Source organism: Cynocephalus volans, chromosome 8 (assembly GCF_027409185.1).
Source record: "Cynocephalus volans isolate mCynVol1 chromosome 8, mCynVol1.pri, whole genome shotgun sequence".
Taxonomy (NCBI): Eukaryota; Metazoa; Chordata; class Mammalia; order Dermoptera; family Cynocephalidae; genus Cynocephalus; species Cynocephalus volans.
In genome coordinates this window covers 9,768,915-9,791,170 of record NC_084467.1, presented here as the reverse complement: position 1 = coordinate 9,791,170, position 22,256 = coordinate 9,768,915, and the positions used below count along the sequence as shown (strand labels likewise).

General features: G+C 38.6%; 1 protein-coding gene across 7 annotated transcripts in view; it reads right to left on the bottom strand.

The window, feature by feature from the left end:
* Positions 1–22,256, bottom strand: part of VPS13D (vacuolar protein sorting 13 homolog D) — a 256,779-nt gene that overhangs the window by 155,574 nt on the left and 78,949 nt on the right. For 5 of the 7 annotated variants that reach the window (XR_010024193.1, XR_010024194.1, XM_063104869.1 and 2 more), the window contains exons 33-42: positions 20,474–20,629; positions 19,088–19,289; positions 18,496–18,570; positions 15,279–15,485; positions 13,967–14,056; positions 10,646–10,786; positions 8,429–8,551; positions 5,934–6,008; positions 2,516–2,618; positions 1,350–1,502 (exon numbers count right to left, since the gene is read on the bottom strand). Coding sequence is in view for 5 of the 7 variants with exons in the window: in XM_063104869.1 (XP_062960939.1) it covers positions 1,350–1,502; positions 2,516–2,618; positions 5,934–6,008; positions 8,429–8,551; positions 10,646–10,786; positions 13,967–14,056; positions 15,279–15,485; positions 18,496–18,570; positions 19,088–19,289; positions 20,474–20,629 (1,325 nt within the window). In the remaining 2 variants the exon portion in view is untranslated. Of the gene's footprint in view, positions 1–1,349; positions 1,503–2,515; positions 2,622–5,933; positions 6,009–8,428; positions 8,552–10,645; positions 10,787–13,966; positions 14,057–15,278; positions 15,486–18,495; positions 18,571–19,087; positions 19,290–20,473; positions 20,630–22,256 lie in introns of all 7 variants that reach the window. The other 2 variants (XM_063104870.1, XM_063104871.1) reach the window with 2 other exon arrangements.

The window sequence follows — 22,256 nt, the reverse complement described above, 5'->3', positions numbered from 1 at the left end:
GTAGCCCTACGTGACTGCAGACTGGTTGTACAAGAACGAGCCCTTGGGTTTTAGTGCTGAAGTGCTTGGCTGAAATTGGAGCAGAAGGCAGTGGGCAGAACAGGAGGAACGGGAGGAAATTGCACATTTAATTCTATTTTAGATTTTGCCTAATTCAAGCCAGAAGCCTGAAATGAGGAACTGGATTTGAGGCTGACAGGAAAGGGAGAGGAAGGCATGGAGTTGGGTACAGTGTGCCAAAGGGGGGAAAAGCCAGAAAAGGCACTTATTTTGATGAATTCAAGCAGAACAGGGAGACTTGAAATGGGTTTCAAAACATGAAAACTAAACGGAAATGACAAAGAGGTCAAACCCTTTCTGGTACAACAGAAGCAGTGCTTATTTAGAAATGCTACCAGCAATTGTATAGTTAGCTTCCTCAAGCGCTGTGTGGAAGGACAGGAAAATGCTCACCACTTGTCCCTGAAGGTGGCTTCCAGATACACATGCCCAGCATAGTGATTTTTTTAAATTTTTTTTTTTCCATGTAAAGCCCCGGAGACCAACACATTCAAAACTCTTGCCACTCAGCAGGAACACGTGCAGGTACAAAGCTATACAAAAAGTACTTGACTTAGGAGCAGGTTTGTACACGAAGACTTAAAGCACCATGAAAGCACATGCTACCGAAGGCTGAAACCAATCTCTTCAATTTCAGCTTAGCTTGAAAACAAACATGAGGCTCAAGTACTAAGTCTTAACCTATTCATATCCACTGGTCAGATCTTCCATTTAAAAATGTTTGCAAATAACGGGACACATTGATAGATATTTTCATAATCTCTCTGTAACCAAATAAAACCTTTTTACCACATTTATTACCGTCCTTTGGCTGGCACTTCAAGAGTGTATCAACTACCAGTCTTCCTAACCTTTTTAGAATTGGTATTTTTGTATCACTTCTGCTTTTATCAGGTTCTGCTTCCTGAAACTATCCACTTGCTAAAAGTGCTTTGTGGCACACATGTATAATAAAATTGAAATGAACATGCTATGAGAGTCTTTTAAAAATACCATGTCACCACTGCATCATGAAAACCAGGTCAGGAAGCAATGAACTTGAGTATCATGATCTGTCTATGTTTTGACCAAATTATGTGAAACATACAGGTTATGACCTCACATGTAAGACAATTAATGGAAAGAACCAAGACAGTCTATATTTTTAAAAGAAAACAATGATTTTCACAATATCTTTTAAAATTAAAACATTAAAATCATCAATAAGGAAAGTGAAAAAACAAAACACTAGGAACAGCCATTTACATCCACGTTTTATTTTTTAAGGAAAAGAATAAATCATACGTTACCTGTGTCTTAACTTTCCTCTTGCTTCAAATTCAAAAGGAATCTCTTCACCCGTGAGGACTTCTCGCCATTCACTAACATTGTGAGCATCATCAAGCAATGTTCCATTCCCTTCCGGAACCACCGCTGGACTCCCACTGTGAGACAGTGCAGCCCTGGAACCAAATCAGACGATACCAGCTTGTCCTGTTTTCCCCCAACTCCCTCTCATAAGAGCTCTGTGCTGAGGAGCAGAAACCCTCCTGGAACCGACCTCACAGCAATAAGGCAGCATAACCTGACTACAAAGGACGACCTAAAAGGTCAGTAAGTACAGTTATCTTCATGCTCAATCACAACTTATTTGAAATTTTAGAAAAAGCTGAAATCTGTCATGATATAACCACTTAGCTCGAGCAGTAAAGTCTGGTACTTGTAAACTAAGGCACGACTTTTTAAAGTAGCATTTAAGTGATTAGCTTGAATTTAACAAACTAAATAAGCAAAAAAACCTCTTCTAGAGCATCACCATACTTAGTGGAGGCCGTGAACTGCAGTTTCAAATCAACTGATTCTATTACTCTTTTCATGTACTTCATTACGTAAGCTGGAAAGAACACCATGTATTTAGAACACTGAGCCAAGAACCAAACAGGCAGAAAGTTGTTAGAAATGGTTCTCACTTGGCTTAGGTAAACTCTCGTTTGTTCTACAAAGTCCACCCAATTCCATCTCACTTGAAGTGTGTTTTAGGTATGGAAAATAATTCTTTCGGGTTGGGAGTGGATAGGGAACATTCGCAAAGCAGTCTTAGAAGAAAAATGGAAAACTTTTACCTTAATAACCATATACAGCTACTTTAAAAAGGAGGAGGGAAATAGAGATTGAGGAGAAGAGATGGAAAGACTTTCTTTCATACTTCCTACTCGCATCGTTAATTTGCTTGACTTTTACTGTAAACATAATGTATACCAGAACAAGATTAGATTGAGACTCAAGACCTACTTCTCTGACTATAGATTCTACACAGAACCATAATTTATGTCATAAATCTCAGCAAGACAGCAAGTTATTGATTCAAATATCATCCCAAGAGCCTCAAGAAAGAGCCCACCTTGATCTGCTGGACTGGCATGAGGACACTTTGGTGGCAGAGATGGCTCAGGGTAGCAGATTGAGTGCTCCTTACCTGGTGGGAGTGGTGGTCAGGGTGGCAAACCACAAAGTGCATCCTGTGTGATTCCTCAGAGCAAAGGGGACAAATGGCTGCCGGCGCTTGGGGGTTTTCACCTCTGCTATGACAAACAGAAGAAGGCTATTAGCAGACACCTCTATCTGGGTGGCAGAGACCCTCCCCACACCTGGAGACAGGGCCCAGAGGCAAAGGGGCTAAAGGTGGAGGTATGAGAGAGGAACTACCGCAGGGTTGTTGACAGGACAAATGGAAGCTCTGCAAGATATATCATGTACTTATTTATTTAAACTTTGTCCAAAAAGCCTTTACTTTAACAAAGCCTCCCTTTATATAAAAGTTACCCTTCAGTCATATTATACATGTTACAGCAAAATTTAAACATTCTTTCCTATTCTCTTATACTAAGTCATTTTTTTCTCCCTGAAAAACCACAGATATACTATCCCAAAGCATTTTAAATGAAATTTTTAGCTCAGTTTTTCAACACAGATACCACTACCTGCTACAAGGTGGGTACTATGGAGGCTATAAAAGGAGCAATAAAATATGGTTTCGTTTCACAAAAGAGCTTCTAATTAGAGAAACTGAAAAAAAAACAAGATCAACACAAAACTATAAGTAACCAAATTCTAGACAGAGTCGACCTGCTTATAAATATTTTAAGGAAGTGGAAGAACGCTTTCTGGCACACGGGATGCCTTGCAGTTCCCTCTGAGGGCACCACTGCCCATGCTGTTAGGTTTGGTGTGGGACAGAGTGCTGAGAGGAGGGGCATGAGCTCCTCTGACCAAGGGCCTACGTCTCCTCCACTGGCCAGATAAACAAAGAGGGCAGTGGCAGCAGGAAGCAAAAGGTGGCAGCAATCCAAGGCATGGAAGCCTCCTGGCTGACGTGCTCACAGCACATGCACACTACCAACAAGAGAGGGTGCAGCCTAATCTTACGTGTCCCACTTTAAAGCACGAAGACAGCCTGAGAAAGAACGTGACCCAAATGGTCTGCGGCTGTGGAGAAAACGACATCTAGAGGAGACTGCAAACACTGACTGCAGAAAGCACTATAGCAAAACTCAGTTCATCCTAAAAGATGACATGTTTCCTGCTAACAAAATTGAGAAAACTGCAACATGCCCTGCTGCTTTCTCACACCTCCTGAGTAAGGCATGGGGCAATATCTTAACAGTCAGTAATTATCACTGCCTTTTAAAAAGCTATCACTTTCTTTTTTCCCTTTGTATCTTTTAAAGTTTTCAAAAGTTGGTACTATAAAGACCAAGAAACAAGCAATTTCAGGTGAAGGCAAGTTCTATTTTGATAACAACAATAGCTCAGGGGAGTCTAAGATACAGTAATCTGCTAAATAAATGAGCAGTTTCCAGTGTGTTCCCACAATGGAACAGTCATTTAGAGACACCCCAAATACTTCTAAAGATAATCTCCACCTAGGAATATGCCCATTTCTTGCCCCGATGGCCTCACTTAATTCCCAAGGTTTGTTTTACAAAAAAAAAAAAAAATGTGTTCATGAAGTAGAAAATTAAGGAGTAGCTGTGAGGCTGCTGACAAGAGCAGAGGGGGAGTAAAAAATTTAAGAGCTGTCTGCAGGGTAAATAGTATTTATCATGGCACTTTGAAAGGCACCTCCCTCTCCATGAGTGCTATGACAGAGCTGCTTTTACTGCAGTAGATAAAGGACCCAGGAGGAAAAGGAGCCAGATGTGCTTTCATATCCCACTGTGAGCCAGACTGTAAGTTTCCATTTGCAAATTAGATTAAAATAGAACAGGTGGCAGATGGCTTTGATCACTTTGTAATACAGAATAAAGTGCTAGGAATCCATACAAAGATATTCACTGGTACACTGCTTTGGAATTAAAGAGTATGGGTAGGCACTGTGCTCAGGTCCCCAAGTTTCCTGTGTTGAATAGACATAGCACAGACTTCAGTAATAACCCACTCCTCTGAGAACAAAAATTCATGGAGTGCACACAAATTCAAATCCAATATAAGGGAACAAATCTGACATCTTCTGAACTAGGGTCCAAATAAACTCCGTATTTGCCTTTGGCAAAGCACCAGAGAAAAATTCCCAAGTCCATCAAAGAGAATATTATTCCCTAGTAGCCTCAGAAAATCTGTCTCTAGTGACCAAACCCAATTTCTTCACAAGCTGAGAGAACCTAAAGCTTCTCACATCCAAGTTCAGCGTCAAATGGCTCCAGCTAAGGAAATTTCTACCCTTTTGGACTTGTTTCGCAGAGTAATTTGGCCATTTATAAACAGTATAGGTTTTCATGGGATATAAGCAGTTCAGTCTATCAGAAAGGACCTGGTTTGTAAATCGTAAGAAACAGATTGAAGTCTCAGGTCTGCTACTAGGTAGTCATGTGAATGGAGGCAAATTACATAATTTCCCTGAGCCTCACCATCTCCATCAGCTAGAGAGGAATAATTCTTGGCTTAGCCTGAAAGATTAAATAACATGTAGAAAAGCTTCGAAGTATAAATCCACGAATTAATGAAGATTCAACTATGGGCTTTCTTTGTCCGCCCTCCTTCAAACATCCATCCCAGTAAAACCATCAAGAAAAAAAAAAAAAAACACATAGCAATGCCCCTGTGTATTAATATTCCTGTTCTGTATTCCTGGTAGAAGAAGCTCAAATGGCCTTTTTTATAAAATATATCATGACTCACGATCTGAAATCAGCAGTGTACAAAAATAAGCCATTCGAATAAAATCACACTCCTTAAAAAAAAGAAATGAAAACCTTGGAAGTCTAGTTCTTCTCTGTTTATGGTGTTCACCACCACATTCACTTACCAGTCAAATTCTCATGGAACCTTAAAGGGTCAGAGATAGAAATACAGAACATTTTCTTTTCTATCTGGTAAGCACATAAATTAATATTTAAAGAAATTAAGGTTTGTCTCTAAGTGATTATTTACTGGGCAGTTTTTTCTTAGCTCTATTCTTATCATAATAGCTCCTACTCCATAGAGCCCCTCGCATTTCCATGAGAACAAATGTTCATTGAGTATTCTATAAACAAAGAGTTGTAGCACAGCATGATGGAGGATGGTGTTTCTCCAGCCACCTGCTTTTCAATATGAAAAATCACTTCTAATTGACATTGGATATGTCTGCATCTTATACTGTGGATTTTATTCCATCCGCTTCCACCAAAGGTTAAGGGAGATGCAAGAGAGACAATATAAGAATCAGCACATCACTTACTTCTGATATAAAGTGCCACTCTGTTCATTAGTTGGAAATGTTCTTTCCTGTTAATTAAGCGAAGTACTCACAACTGAGTATACCCCCCGTCAGCTCCCATTCACAAAAAAATCGATGTACAAGGCAGTTCTTAAAACAGGAAAATAAAGCAAGCCCTCGCTTGGCTATACTGTACCTCTAGCATAGATCTGGTGCTCTAGATTAGTCAGACTGGCTGTACTCCTAGTTCTAAGGTAGACAAGGGGAAGGCCTGGTAGACAGGAGAGACAAAGTTAGAGGGTAAGAATAAATACAGTGAATAAGAAGACTCACGTCTAAACAAAAAGCACAGATTGAGAACATTACAAAAATAGCAAGCATCGTGCAATTATAGGATCATTCAATGATTACTAAGAGCTAAGAATGTGCTAGACAAAGTGAGAACACATTTTTTATGTAAGGTTTATTGTAAAAGCTGGGTCAAAGTAGCATGCTTTCCCTACCCCCAGAACTGGGGAAAAAAATGCATTGAACATTCTCTTGAACAGAATAACAAGCTTTTGGAGGATTTTTAATTTAAATTAAAAATTTGTGTTCTTAAATGGCATAGACAAGTTACAAAAGCCAAGCAGTACAGATTTCGGTGTAGGTTGCTCCATTCCAATTGGAAAATGTAGTAGCAGTAGAATGCTAGTCCCAAGGGGTTTCAAAAATTCACAGGAAGAGTCAGTCTGTGTTCCAAATTTAAACAATCTCTACTAAGGAGTTATTTCATAGTATTGTTTAAATTCTACATTAAGCATGGAAATTTTGAGAATATTTATACTTGATATTTTCATTAAATGCCCTTGGAATACGAACCTAATAAATTCAATGAAGTGCCACGCTATCCAGGTTTACCTGCAGAATCTCAGCCCTTACTGAACAAAGCCAACAATTATGTCAAAATGAGGCTAAGATTTTCTTTCCCCTGCTAAAGAAACAGTGAGAAATCAGCAGTTCCCTTAGGCTGAATTTCATATTAAGGGCTATTTCAAGGGCTCATTTTAAGGATGGCCTGAATAAAAAGCACAACTTTTGGAGGAATATAACTAAATATTCTTGAATAAAATCTGAAAGTTTGTGATCAGTTCAACAAGAATAAAACCTACTGACTTTCAAAACAAATGCCCAACCATCACTTTAGTAGGCCTATTAAAAGTATACAATCCCAGAATTTTCTATACTACCACCAAGGAATTTCCAATAAGAAAAGAGGTTTGGAAATTTAGGTATATTCAGTTATGTCTGATTAAAAAGATATATGATTATAACACCTTTATAAACCTAAAGAAGCATAAAAATCTACAAGTAAATAAAAATCAATCTTTAACTTAGCACTGGCATTTAACATAGATAAGGGGACTGATTAACCATAGGGAAAGAGAGAAGAGAAAATTTTAAAAAGAAAGGAAAGAATATTTTCTTTCCCCTGCTAAAGAAACAATGAAAAATCAGCAGTTCCCTTAGGCTGAATTTTATATTAAGGGCTCTTTCAAGGGCTCATTTTAAGGCTGAAGGGAGATAGATGGGAAAGAAAAGAACAAGAAAAAAGCCTTCATCAAAATCTTAAAGATTAGGCCTTCCAAGTGTTTGCACTGACTCTGGATTTGAGATCCTCCTGTATGAATATTTTCAGAAACACAATCTCTTGGACATATTACATACTACAAAGATTATTTAGAGTTTTCTGGGTAGACTATGTTACCTTTTCTTGACACACAAATTGGAAGGTTGGAGGAGGAGCCAGAACTAAAGCTGATGATATCTGAAAAGCCCTGGCTCCTATGCAATGACCTTGAGACTCAGAGGCAATAGCCTGGGAACCCAGAGAGCAAGCACAGCTGACATTTCTTTCTTTCAACTTCTAGAAGTACAAGGCAGATAGAAATTCCATTTACACACCCTTAAGAGAGATGAACCACACAAATACTTCATATGCTAAGAAAACCCATCTTCCCATGACACGTTTGCAGACCAGATGGAATATTTAAGTATTCATGAGCTATATGAAGTCCAGCCAAGACTTCCCCAATAAACCACATTGAAAGAGCTGAGGCTCTTGGATGATAATGGCATGAGGAGCAACTAAGACCATGCAGTTGTCCATCACAATCTCCCCAGCTCTGAAGAAAACAGAACTCCATGGTGAGGCATTAAATAAGAAAACAAAAATCATCAGAGAGCAAACTGACTCCTCTTTCTTCAAGCAACTGGATATTCAATTATTTCATCCTTTATGAAAAATACAGGGCCTCTCTTTTGACAACTTTTCCACATGGCGTCCTGCCCTCCCTCTTTTCAAGAATATATCCAAATCCTCTATCATTATTTAGAAAAATCCAGTCACTTGGAAAACCAATGTTTTGCTGAGTAAAACAAACCAACCAACAGGTGATCCTGATGTACTCCCAAGTGCACCAATTCATATGCAATGACCAGAATTGAGGAATTACATGTTACAGAATCAGAGCCCAGTAGTTCATGCCAGAAAACTGTCTCTTGCAAAGACTAAAATAGAACTATACAAGGTAGTCAGAATTTCCTGTAGGTTTTCCATGAAGAATGATGGTTCTATTTGAATTTCTCAGTGATGCACTGCTCTGTAGGTGAACAGTGATTTTATTAGACATGTGTAGAGAAAAACCTTACTTTGTCCAAAGCATGGAGGATCCACTGAAGAGCCCATCCAGTCTTCTGATTTGGTTGAATCTATTTCCTTGTCCTCTTTGCAGTAATCCGCCATCCATGACTCCTTGGTACTTACGTACTGGTCTAGAAAGAATCCCCCGAAGTCATTAAGAAGAGAAGAAGAAATGATTGAGGGTTCAAGTCAAATAATTTCAATTCAGCAAAACAAGCTTTTATACAGTGCCTCATTGCACACTAGGCCCATGCTAGATTCTGAGAAAGTCTGTGCCCTGCAAAACCTCACACTCCACTGGAAGAGATCAATGTGAACAAAACAACCATCTCCACAAAACTATACTGCAACGTGAAAGGTGCTAAAACAAAAAGATATAAATAAAATTCTATGGGAACAAAAAAAGATTTATTCTGCTTTGGCAGAAGTGGAGGAATGTACACCAAAATCCAGTGAAATCTTCAGAGAGGTGGAGACCTTTGTTCTGAGTCTTGAAAAATGAGTAGTTCAGAGTTCACCAATAGGATTAGGGACAGAGTGACACTCTAGGTAGAGGGAACAGCATATGCAAAGACTCCCAGACACAGCATACTTAGGGAACACTGAATACTATGGTATGACTTTAGTACGGCACACTGGGATAAAGACATAGAGAAGTCTACAAAAGAGAAGAACCTAGTTTATGAATAGCATGGTATGCCACACTAAGGGAGAGGATTTGGACACAGAGAGAACAGTCAGTGGCTTAAAAAACAAACCAAACAAACTCAGGAGCCTGAAATCCAGCTGACAATTTTCCATGAGTAGTTGTACTATTTTTGAGAGGAGAAATATAATGGGGATAAGCAGGTTAACAAAACAATGACAATGCACCACACCTGGATGAAGACCTTTTAGAGTAAGATATCATACTTATTGGAAAAAGAATTATTGGTTTCTGGTTTTTAATTCCAATACTTGGCTACAGAAATGAAGTTTATTTAAACACTAAGCAGTCAGCAATGTTTCTGGGTTTCAGAACAGTATTAGGAATAGAAATTGAAGATCAAGGGAAAAAAAAACAGTTCCACCATTAACAAGAAAGCTTTTCGGAAAGTATTTTTAAATAGAGATGATCATCAGAAATACTAACAAGAAGAAAAAATAAAATAAAGAAATACCAACAAGAACCCTTTTGAGGTAAGCTTTGTTTACTGTAGCTTTTCAAAAAACTACTGCAAACTTTAATCTTTCAGATTAAAAGATTATGTGAGAAACAACATAGAAGACAAAATAATACAGTTTAGAAGGATCATTAGGTCAATTTACTACTGTATAGGTGATTTATTATCCAGGCAAATTAATGAATAAAAATCTGATCACTTAAAAGCAATGCTTTTAAATTTGGGGGATCAAAAAACTTATGGTCTCATTTCACTACACATTCTCTCCATCTTACTCTGACATGGGTAAGACAATGAATATTCTAACAGCCTCAATCCAAAACACACACTGATGAAAGTTCACAATTTGCAACATTATGTGTTTTCACTCAAAGATAACTACAGTATTGCCAAAATCAGATCATTTAGATCAATAAATCAAACAGCAAATGTGAGTTCTCAAAGTGAAGGTACATACCACATGACTGCATTATGACAATGTTACTCTTCTTTTACATGACAGAAATACAAGGACAGAGTGGTTCTCATTCACTACATCAAATCCAGGCATGTAACACTGCAGTATTGCCAAAGAAACTTTCAGCACACCATTAGCTTGGCAACCCTTTAAGCAGGTCATTTCAGAGTTAGGTCAACATGATACTTGATGGGAAACAGCACAGGCAACTTATTCTGATATAAAGACTAGGTCAAAATCATACCTTTTAAAAAGTATTCTGTGAATAGCCTGAGAAAAGTGAGTCTGAATTCACTCCTGGGATGTTTAATAAACCCCAATGACCAAGCATTATGAGGAGAAAATTCATTGTGGCCATTTATGTTTCCCAAATAGGCTAAGCTCTTGAATGATCACTGATAGTATTAATATAGAACGCCAACTCCAGAGAAATGGGTTGAGAAGAATAATGAGGCCAGGTTAGGTTTTATTAGAAAAGGAGCCATGATGAATAAGTGATGCCTGGCACAGGCCCAGGTATTTGCTAAACTAGGATTAATAGCCTTCTAGACTAAGACCTCACGTACAGAAAGGTACCAATCTAGTGAAGACGACTTTCCACCCACCAATTAGTGCAGAAGTGATACTGATATCCAAGCGGGGTTTGGCCTTGGCTTCCAGCTTCAGTCGAGGAGGATGGAGACGGCTAGCTGCCTGCTGTTGCCAGGACACAGAGCATGGCCAGGGCTCAATAAATGGCTCCCAGCCTAAAGGAACACAGGAAATAAGACATCTGTTAGGCAGACATCAAGAGTTTATAGGGGAACACTGCTCACAAATGCTCAGCAAGGACAAACTAGAGCTTAATAGCTTTCTATTTCCAATTCAATTTCACAACAAAATGATGTTTTGTGCTGTCCACAGGATATGAGTGGAAAAGAATATATTTACCCCACCATGGTCTCTGAGAGATGGCAGGAAGAAGAGCAGGGAGCATACATGCTCTCTTCCATGAAAGAGCAGGCAAGGCCTGTTCCGGAGCAACTCAAGATGAAAAAAGGAGTTTCAGATTCAGGTTGGAAAACTAATACAGTGGCTTAAATAATTATTAAATCTGATTCTCCTGCTTACATGAACAATAGGTACATTTGGAGGCTCATTAACTTTTTCAAATACTTTTATCTGAAAATATGTCATAGGTATAAAAGGTATGTAAACAACATATATGTACAGTTTATAGAATAATAATACCACACTCATGTACCCACTATTCATCTTAAGAACTATAAAACTACAAGTTCCTTTGAAGCCCTTGAGTGCCAGTCCCTCAACTCATTCCCCTCCTTCCCACCAATCCTCTCCCACCCAACTCCAGGTAAAAATTAGCTTGAATTTTTAATCATTTCCATGCTCTTTTTATAATTTTACCATACATGCATGCATTTCTTAAGAACATATTGATTAGTTTGTCCTATTTGTGATTTTCACATAAATGGAATCCTGTACGTATTTTTTTCCAAGTTTCTGTTTTTGCTCAACAATATGTCTTTGAGCATATTATTGGATTGTATTGATGCAGGCAGCTGTGGTGATACATTTGTTTTTGGCACTGAATAGTAACCCACTAATGAATATACAATTTGTTTAGCCATTCTACTTCTGGAAGATTTTCACTTGATTCCAGTTTTATTGCTATTAGGAAGTGTACTACTACCACAAGAAGTCTTGTATACCTTTTCTAGTACTCATAGGCAAGAAAATCTCAAAGATATAGACCTAGAAGCACTGTATTGCTGGGTTGTTGAGTAATGCTTATACTCAACTTTACTAGGTCATGCCAAATTATTTTTCAAAATGGTTGTACCAATTTACATGTCTAAAAGCAGGAACTATGGCTCATATCTTCACCAATACTTAGTAGTGTCACACTTAGTTTTTGCTAATCTGTTGGGTGTGAAAAATGGTATCTCACTGTGATTTGAAAGATTCAACTCTTCAAGCCCAGTTAATTTTTAACAGACTTTTAAATATACTCACTCAATCAGCCATAGAGCAAATCCAATCCAATATGTAACACAGAGTAGGTGCATTAGTACACCATTTGGCATTTAGTGAACTAAACATGTTTGTACAACTTTAAAAGTAAGCAACAATATTCAGCCTGGGAAAATAAATTATTCTCAGAAAAACGGCTACCTTATACCCTGTAAGTTTCCCTCAACTAGGAAGATGGGCCACTAAATAATGAGGAAATAAGAGTGTTACCTTTAAGTGAATCCAAAACAGAGGGAAAATGCTAACTAACATAAAATTAAATGTGATATGTGCTCTAGAACAATCAGCAGCAGCACAGCAAATTAAGGCTTGATTTTTTTTTTTTTTTTTTGTCCTTTTCGTGACCGGCACTCAGCCAGTGAGTGCACCGGCCATCCCTATATAGGATCCAAACCCGCGGCGGGAGCGTCGCCACGCTCCCAGCGCTGCACTCTCCCGAGTGCCCCACGGGCTCGGCCCAAGGCTTGATTTTTAATTGAAATCAACGGGAGCAATCACTAGTAGGCTTAAGCCCTGGACTGCATAGCACTACTTTGCTTAACCTGTCCCCACCTATTAGCAATTCTGATAAGAACATCCTTAAACTCTCTTCAAGGCAAAGAAGTTCACAGCTCAAATCATTCGGTTCTAATATGAAAGTACCTGAATAAATTCATGGAAAGATTCTTACTATCTTTCGATTTTATTTTTCCACAAACTTTTTGAAGTACCCTCATATATGCTGGCTTCTGAATTTCAATATGTGTAGTCCCTTACCCTGGTCTTTTCAACGGGAGGAAAGAAACCTGAAAATGCTTGCAATACGAGTATTATCCAGGCTTTATGTCTTCATAAACAGCTTGCTCTAATTGTAGAGAAAGTGAAGGAAAATGGTCAGGGCCCCTCAGATGTTCAGAATCTTGCCAAGCATTTGATGTAAATACACACGTGTGCCCAGGTTTTCCTTGGTTATTGTCTAATGTAATTGCACATGTGCACCCAGCTGTCCTGGATTATGGATTTAAGTATAAGGACAAGTGGCTCTGATCTGTGGCCCCCCCGGCCCCAGGATGCTCCTGGGGGGGCTACGGGGAGACTGCTGCCAACACCACCGCCAGATCTGTAAGCTGCCACTGCCGAGAATGCTGAGGACTGAGCTCCTGTCATCTGTCAATGGCTCCTGGGATCTTTCCCAATTACCTAGCATGGATCTGCGTGTGAGGTGTCTGATGACCCAGCCAAGCATGTGAGGGGTTTGTGACCCAGTCTATACAACGGATTTGAAGGGTCTGTGGGTCCTAACCCCTAGCCCTGATAATACAAATGGAAAACTTGGTATAACTAAAATAACGAAACATTTTGGCTCTAGCTATGAATTGTCTGTAGCCCTACAAATGGCGTAGTCACCTAGCCAGACAATTAGCGTAGCAATACAATTACCTGTAGCAATACACTAACCAACTGTGTTTTGCTTTAGGGAGCAGGCAGGGCAAAATATACATTATCACTGACTAAGTACACATCTAATGAAACAAGTCCAGTGGGGAGTGAGGAGACTAGAGGTTTAAATGCTTATGGACATAAATATTCCTTGAAGTTTAGTATCAGAGCCAAACAAATGATCCTTCGTTATTGAGCAATGTCCTGATCTGGAATGAGCTAAACCCCAGGATCAAAAAGAATTAACCATGAAAACTTGAGAAAAAATAATTCAGCAACAACACAGACACATTTTTAGAAAAATAGAAAATCTACATCTTCTGTGCTTATGTAGTCACTTGCTTTTAATCTTTCTATGTCCTGCCCCACCCTGCTCTTGGCCTTTCTCTCACGTAAAATTTATGTAGCAATGGGTCTAGGCAAACATTAAAATTTATTTTTAAATCCCATGATAACATATGCTTTATACTAACCTGACAAAGCACGGTTATAATAATCTCCAGAAAGGGTGAAGTGAGCGTAGCCTTCAGGGCTAGTTCTTACATGCTGAAGAAAATTCAGACCTGCAATGAAAGCAAATGTTACCACAGCGACAGGGCAGGAGCTACCAAAACTGACTTTTGCAGACAAATCACATTAAAGAGATGTTAGCCACAGCTAATACTGATGGATCTCATAGTACTGAGAGTACTAATGAACAGCACACAAAATTTTGGTATTGTTCATCATGTATTTTTTTGCATCAATTTTGATTTTTAAAAGTATTGCATTAAAATATTTATCTTGATTACTGAGTTTTTTGGCACCCCCTTAATGTTGTGCCTAAGGCAAGCTCCTCACTTGCCTCCCCACCAGTCCCATCCCTGGCACCCAGCTGCCTGAGCACCTGTGGGAATACACACAAAAGTATTTCTACCTGAACATATGGAAAGAAGGCAGAGTGATAACAGCAATCATGTCATGATAAATACTAGCTTGAAATTTTAAGATTACCATAAGAAAATAAGAAATCAAATCACTCTCTGAAGAAAAGATATTCATGAAAACAGTCAAAATTCCAGGTGTTACTTTTAATCAAGTGGCCCTGGCAGCGCCTAGAAGCACAGGGATAAGGACGACCTGTATGATGTGCAAAAGGTCAGATTAAAGCCCCAGAACTAAACTTTACCTGAAGGGAGATGAGACTGGCAACATGGAAATAGTGAAAAGTTAGAGGTAAACGCAGCAGGGAGGTTTTCATTCACTCTCCTCAGAAGCCTTATTCTAACACTGCTTGCAATGATGCACCTAAGGAGAGAGTACTCCTATCCTGCTACCAGTTCCACTAAAGGACAGCTCACATATGAACAGTGTTTCACCTCTTACATGGCCCTATGGAGGAGACTCAGAGGTGAGCTTTCTAGTAAGATCCTGGTTTTTTATTTTTTTTATTTTTAAGACATAGAGTAGAAGCTTATCTTTTCGATGCCTTTAGTAAGACTATTCATGACAATCTTTAGATACATAAAAAGAAGCAAAATGTAGAGATCAAAAATTAAAGCTGTTAATATAATGAAAACTTTATCAATGACAATTTCTGTTATTCTCAAGCTATAGGCCGAAGGCCACATATAGCAAAAAACCAAATTTCTTTAAAATACACATAATGAAACATGTAAAGTGATCATCTAAATTTCGTCCACACTACTAAGTAGAGGAGAGCATAAATAACTTTTAAAAACACAGGTCCCAAATAATTCAGCAATCACTGAAAACATTCAAGATGAAAATCAGGACAATACTCACGGGAAAAGGTGAGCTCAGCAAGAGGAACATCACAATCCATGCAGTCGTCAATAAAACAGATGCACACACTCTCAGCTTTGATCTCCATTCCAGAGATCAGCGGTGCTGGCATAGCCCCCAGGCTATCTCGGCTGTTAGAGGCCAGGGAAAGAGACTTCAGAGGTTCCGCATTCTTAAACAACCAACTTGCTGCCTTTTTCAATTGGCCTTCAAAGAAATTAAAAGGTGATGAGCTCCACCAATTTCCAGAGCTACACTGGCAACTCATAGCAGAAATAGAGAAAGTTTTATAGGAACCTCCTGGACAGCCCAAGAGAGCCTTGATCCCAGAAGTATTCTTACTTTAAAACGGGCCAGCCCATGGCTCACTTGGGAGAGTGTGGTGCTGATGACATTAAGGCCATGGGTTCGGATCCCTATATAGGGACGGCTGGTTAGCTCACTAGGTGAGCATGGTGCTGACAACACCAAGTCAAGGGTTTAGATCCCCTTACTGGTCATCTTATATAGGGATTATAAAAAAAAAAAGAGACAGAAACTAGCATAACAATAGGAATTCCGCTTTTAAGCAAATGCAATAAGGCCTTCTTTGTTGCACACCTTCCACTCGAGTTTACCACACCTTTCAAGATCTGGCTCAAAACATTCCAGGAAGCCATCGCTCCTTTACTATGACATCTGTTGAAGGAGGGAGAGAACAGGACAGGAGAAGATCCAAATTCTAGGTGCCACCGGGTACTTAAATACTTAATTTTCACTGTATAGTTTTGCATATACCGATGTGCATTTTTGTATTTATTCTCAGTGTCTTACTTTGTGTATAACTTATATTCTTAACCAATCACAAATTCCTTGAGAACAGAGAGCAACAAGAGAATTGCATGTGTGTAATACAGAACTGTTAAATAACAGCCTCCTGAATACAACCAGATTGCTGAAGTCCCCTGACCGCCCCCCCACCCCCGAAAAGAAAGCAAAGCAGAGGAACGCAACTAGCAGAGGCTACTGCCTGGAACAGCATGAGTGGTCAAGGGCACTGGCCCTAGAGCAAGATGGCCCAGCTCCAGATCCTGGTTCCGCACATACTAGTTACTGGATCTTGGGCAAGCTGGTTGATCTTTCTGTGCTCTACAGTACCCACTTCAAAGACTGATATGAGGTGGAAATAAAAGAGTACATGTGAAGATCTGAGAGCACAGCCTCGCATGTAGTAACGGCTTTATAAACATTGGTTGCTATAATCTTTATTACTGATGAAATTATGCTTTAGTTAGTAAAAATTTTTAATTAGAAACAAAAACTAACAAAGAAATCCAAAAGACTATTAGAACTTTTTAAAAATGTGCTTGAATTGTTAAAGAAAGAGTAAAAAGCATAGGAAAAGTAAACATTAAGGCATATAAACTAAACCAAAAAGAAATGACGACTGGGTAAAAATAAAACTTAGAAACACAAGGAACTAGGTCCACCTTCATTTTTTCCAGAAAGACAAAGGTAATAGTTAATGTAAACAGTTATATGGCAAGAAGAGCATTTTCACACATAATTGTCAGAGTGTAACCTGGGTACAATATTTTTAGAAAAAGATTTGTCAATTTGAAGAAAGAGCCTGAAAAATTTTTGGTCCAGTATTTAAAATACTAGTTCTTTCTACCAATGAAATACTTAAGAGATGCAGACAAAAGTTCACACCAAAAAATGTTTATTACAGAACTGTGTATAATACTGAAAGAAAGGAAAGCAAGTGAAGAATGGTTAAATAAATTATAATATATTCTCAGAGTCAATATGAAAAAAAAAAAATCAGTGTTTACAAATAACCTTAACGACATGGGAAGATGCTGCTGACATAATATTAAGTACATCATAATAAAATTATAATTATAATTCAATAAAATTTTACAAAAAGGCTATAAAATTGTATTTGCAATATAATCTGTCAATATGTAAAATATTACGTTTATATGTATAGATATACACAGTACATAGAGAAATAGAAAGAGTGTGCAGGAAAGTGTAAAGACTGCTGTATTTCTCTTTTTTTAAGAGAGAGAGGAATAGAGAGGGACGTGGGAAGACAGTGTGATGCAGTGGAGTGACTCTGGAGTCAGGTAGACCTGGTAAGCCCACTGCAGGCCATTATTGATAAGTAACCTCACACAAGTTTACTTAACCTATCAGAGCCAGTTTTCTCATCAGAAGTGGGGATAAGCATGCCTGTCTCCAAGGGGTATCAGGATTCAACAAGAAAACACAGAGACAGGTGTACAGGAGATCAATACATGGTCATAATTAACAGTATCACTACCATTAGCACTTCCACTAGTAACACCGGCTAACATTTACAGAGCACTTACTATGTGCCAGGCACTTTCTTAAATGCTTTACATAGAATACCTTAATTGCATGGAACCTCTGAGGGAGGACTTCTTATCCTCATTTTACAGATAAGGAAGCACTGGTACAGAGAAGCTAAGCAATTTATCCCAAGTCTCTTATAAGTAGCTACTAAGTGGCAGAGTAAAGATCTGAATCCAGGCAGTCAACTCCAGAGCCCCTATTTTTGTTTTGTTTTGTTTTGTTTTTTCTCTTTTTTTTCCCTTCAATTCTTTCTTTCCTTTTTTTTGTTTTGTTTTGTTTATTTGGTATCTCTTAAGCCTCTTTTACAAACCCTTGTGTCGAGGGCTCTCACTAGACAGCAGCGAGGGAGCTGCTCTGCTACTTAAGAAACCCCAAGCAGAAGCAGATCGTCTAGGATTGATTTAGCACCAGGTTCCCCACAAATGTGCCTTGCATGACAGGCAAGGGGGCGGCCCCCTCTCCGGCTGCTCCCCGTTTCCCAGGATGAGGGGCTCTCTGCACCAGACCCCAGGAGCGCATGGCAGGGTGCACCAGTGGGGGACTGGGCTACCTGGGCCAACAGAGGCTCCAAGGCCAACTGAGGCTCTGAATCATTCTGCCTGGGCAGGATTCTGATTTAGAGGCATTTAGGCATAATCCCACAGATGGCAGCAGAGCCCCTACTCTTACCCACTATAAATACTGCCGCTTGTTATTATTATTGGCCCAAGATTATATTTAGCCCACAGAAGACACATGAAGGGTCTTCTAAATGTACTCCAGCTCCCTAAGTCTCCTTGTGGGAACATGGGAGGCAATGGGATGGAAGCATATCATCCAGACAAACAACAGATAATGGAAGCCTCACTCGAGTTACCTTGACACACCAAAAGGGCTTTGCGACAATCATCCATGCTGAATCCCAGCTCCTGTAGTCTTGCCAGTTGTAACTCTATGAAAAAAATAGTATATGATTTTTATAAATAATTTAATGTAAATTAATCCAGAATAATTAAAGAAAAAGAAAGAAATTCAGAAACTGGTGACTAAAACACTTACTTTCTCTAGGCAAAAATGGGCTCCTAATTTGAGACGTCTAATGTACCCTGAACATTTTAAGAATCTTTTCTTTATATTGGCTGTATTTTTTAAAGCTTAAAACTAAAACTTGGTATTATCCACATAACTTTGGAGGTAAACTCTCAAAAGTTTAAAACTAAACTTTAGCATTATCCATATAACTCTGGAAGAAATTGTAAGAGGAAAAACTCTGTAAGCTAGAGAAGTTGGCTTAAGATGTTTTGTTGTAAATAAGAAAAAAATTAGAGTCATACTTACCACTTACAATTATATTTAATGACATACAATTAGATTCTGAACAATTTAATTTTGCAAAAGAAAATTTTTAAAGTTAAAAAGAAGTAGGGTTGTTAGGAAGATTGAGTTGGGTTTTTTAGTTGAACACCTACCCAATACAGGGTCTAAGGTATGTCTTGTCCCTTCTTTGATTTCCTCTCCAACACGAGGTGCACCTGAAAGGTAACTGCCTGCCTCCAAGGCCAGTGAGTCCGGCACTGCGGCATTAGCTTGCTCTGGGATGGATTTTGCAATGGCAAGAAACAGCTGAACATCATTATAGGAGAGTCTGATATCCAGGGCTTGCAACTGAATCTAACAAAATTTAAAAGGTAACAATTTTTTAATGTTGCATTTGGTTTTGCATCTACATGTCTTAAAGATCTAATTCCTATTTCAAGTTCTAAAAGTCCAACAGATACTACACAAAATTTCTCATTTAGAAGGATGCAAAGATCTTGAAATTAAGCACTAATAACCATGGGTATGATGAATCAGCTATGAGGTCAAACCGTCACAAAATTGTACCAAATGAAAAATACTAAGCCAGGACAATTACTAGAGCAATTAATATTTCAGCAGGATGATTTTCATACCATTATATTAATCATTAAAGCAGAGGATCAGAAAATGGCTCTGGAGGAGACAAGACCACCTATTAGCAATACGTTGTTAATCCACTTTGCACGGATCCATTTAAATTTTTAAATCTCCGAAACAAACTCAACAACCAACAAAATTTATCTCTTCTTCATTCAAAAATAACCTTACGTGAGCCAAGTTCAACACTACTATTTCCTGAAATCCAGCCTTCCTCAAAGATTAGCAACATAACTACTACTGGTAAAGGCAGCACAGACACCAACCTCAGAACACTGTAAAAATGGTAACGCTGAATGACTGAATGTCTGAGTATGGTGCTTTATTTATTCCCTTACTTTTTTTCTGAGAGGTACCACTAACACAGAAAATCAGAATGGCTTTTCTCTTTCTTTCTCTATCCTATGGTTCTGATGGATTAATTGTTCCCCTTCTATCAAAGAAATCAATCACCAAACTCTCAAGCCTTCCTTGCCTGGCTTCACCTTACATCCTCCTTCCTTCCCTACACACCTCTTTGTTCAGGTCAGATTGTGTTTGCTGCTTCCACCCTAACTTGGCTTCTTCACGTACAATGTTCTCCCTCTTCCCCACTGCCTACTCACATCCCAGTCTTCCTCCCAGACTCACCTTACCTTGAGTTCCATTCACAATTAAAATTCCTACCTATGTTGAGTTCTGCTTCCTGTAAACTTTTATAGAACTGCAAGATTATACCAGACAATTAGAAAGTCTTATCCTCCCCATAACTATAAGACCTTCCAGTTCAGAGACAATATCATATTTCTTTTGTATTTGCTGAAGTAACTAAATGTTGTTGGGCTCAGAGTAAATAAGAGTGCCTGCACAGGCAAGTGTTTGAGAGTGCATCAATGCATTAGACAGATTTTCATCATTACCTCTAAGACAGGTGGAAAATCTTCACTATTGAATGCGTCCATCAATCCTGAACTATTCTGATAAGAAGAATTTCCTACCAGCTCCACTTGAATTTGTACTGGATCAACAATTGAAAGAGCTGTATCGTGCTCATTCCCCAGTCGGCATGAAAACACCTAGAAAATGAAACGCAAGGATTAGTATCTGATTTCCAAAGTTTCTAACCATCAGCACAAAAAAGAGACTTTCTCAGAAGCAATCAGCCCTGTGCTGTCACAAGACCCATAACAACTGCTGAAATAAATACTGTGAAGAGTGAGGCTGGTACTCTCCCACCACCAAGAACATGCACAGTGGTTCAAGCATAGGAAAAAGCAGTTTAGCAACACATCCTAAAGGCTTAAATGCCTAACGTTTTTTAATCCAATAATTCTAAGGAAATAACGCAAAATATAGAAAATTTCACTGAGCCATTATTTAACAGTTAAAAAAATTAAGAGCAACCGAGGTTATATCACATCTACTCAATGGAGTATTTTGCAGTCATTTAAAAATGACAATTTAAAAGGCCATATGGGATGTAAGAAGATAGTTACAACACAGATTATGTGAAAATACATCCAATCAAAATATTATGCCACGATCTTCTTTTAAGGATAGAAACTCACCAAAATGTCAACAGAAATTATGTATGGTGAGATAGGTGATGTTCTCTCCTGTCATAATTTCACAATTAAACATAAATACATTAATTATTGAAGCTGGGTGATAGGTACATAGGCTTCATTATATCATTTTATTTTGTATATGTTTGAAATGTTCTACAATAAAATGTTAAAAATAAATAAATATATCTGTGGGGAGAGACAAGGAAGGGAGGGAGAAAGGAGGGAAGACTTCCATTCTAGGACCAAATTATTTTGGGTGCTCAAGAAAAGTATAGGGGAAAAATGACAGCACTCATTTTGGTCCCACTTGCCCCACTCCCCCTTTATCAGAGCATTTCCTAGAGATACTGAAAAATATGTGACACCAATGTACTTTGCAATATTCAAAATTAACTCACTATACTTTATAAATTCTCCCCCAATGATCAAAGAGGTCTTAAAATTCAGATGCGATTGTGCTGCCTAAAGAACAAGACTGAAAAGAGTTTCCAGGAATCTCAAATATTTTGCCGTGTAGTTTTTCTAAGACTTTGGAGCAGAAAAGTTTCATTTTCCTTTTTCCTTCAGGGGCTTCTGCTACACAAAACCCAATTGTACCTGACAGTTCATTAATCAATCACCAAGATTTTCCATTCAAAGCTGGCATTGTGGAGGCTTGGAAAGCAGACGAATTGCAATTTCATGAGCAACTCACATCACACCAGCATGCAAATCCTTCCTCTCAAACTGGGGTTTCTTTACATGAGAGAAACAAGTGGTCAAGAAGTGAAATCTCTACAGGTTTTATTCAGCTGTTTTTGACTACCCAAAATAGTGCCATATGCTGCTGACAACGAAAGTAAGTTTTATTCCTTCAACCTCTGAGCACTACCACTGGAGGGAATAGGGCATGAAAAGTTCAATCATAAAGGGAAAGGAACTCTAACCAAATATTCTAACATTGTAGCAAGAGGAATGTTAGCTGAGATCAGTGAATTAAGAACACCTGATAGATCTGTCTCCAACCAGTGGCTTAAACAGAGAGCAGTTTTTGCTTAATATTGCATAATGAAATGTTCAGGCTACAAAGGCCACTCCAGTGCAAATTATTTCCTTTATGAGATTGTATCAGAGTCTAAAGCACCACCACTAGGGA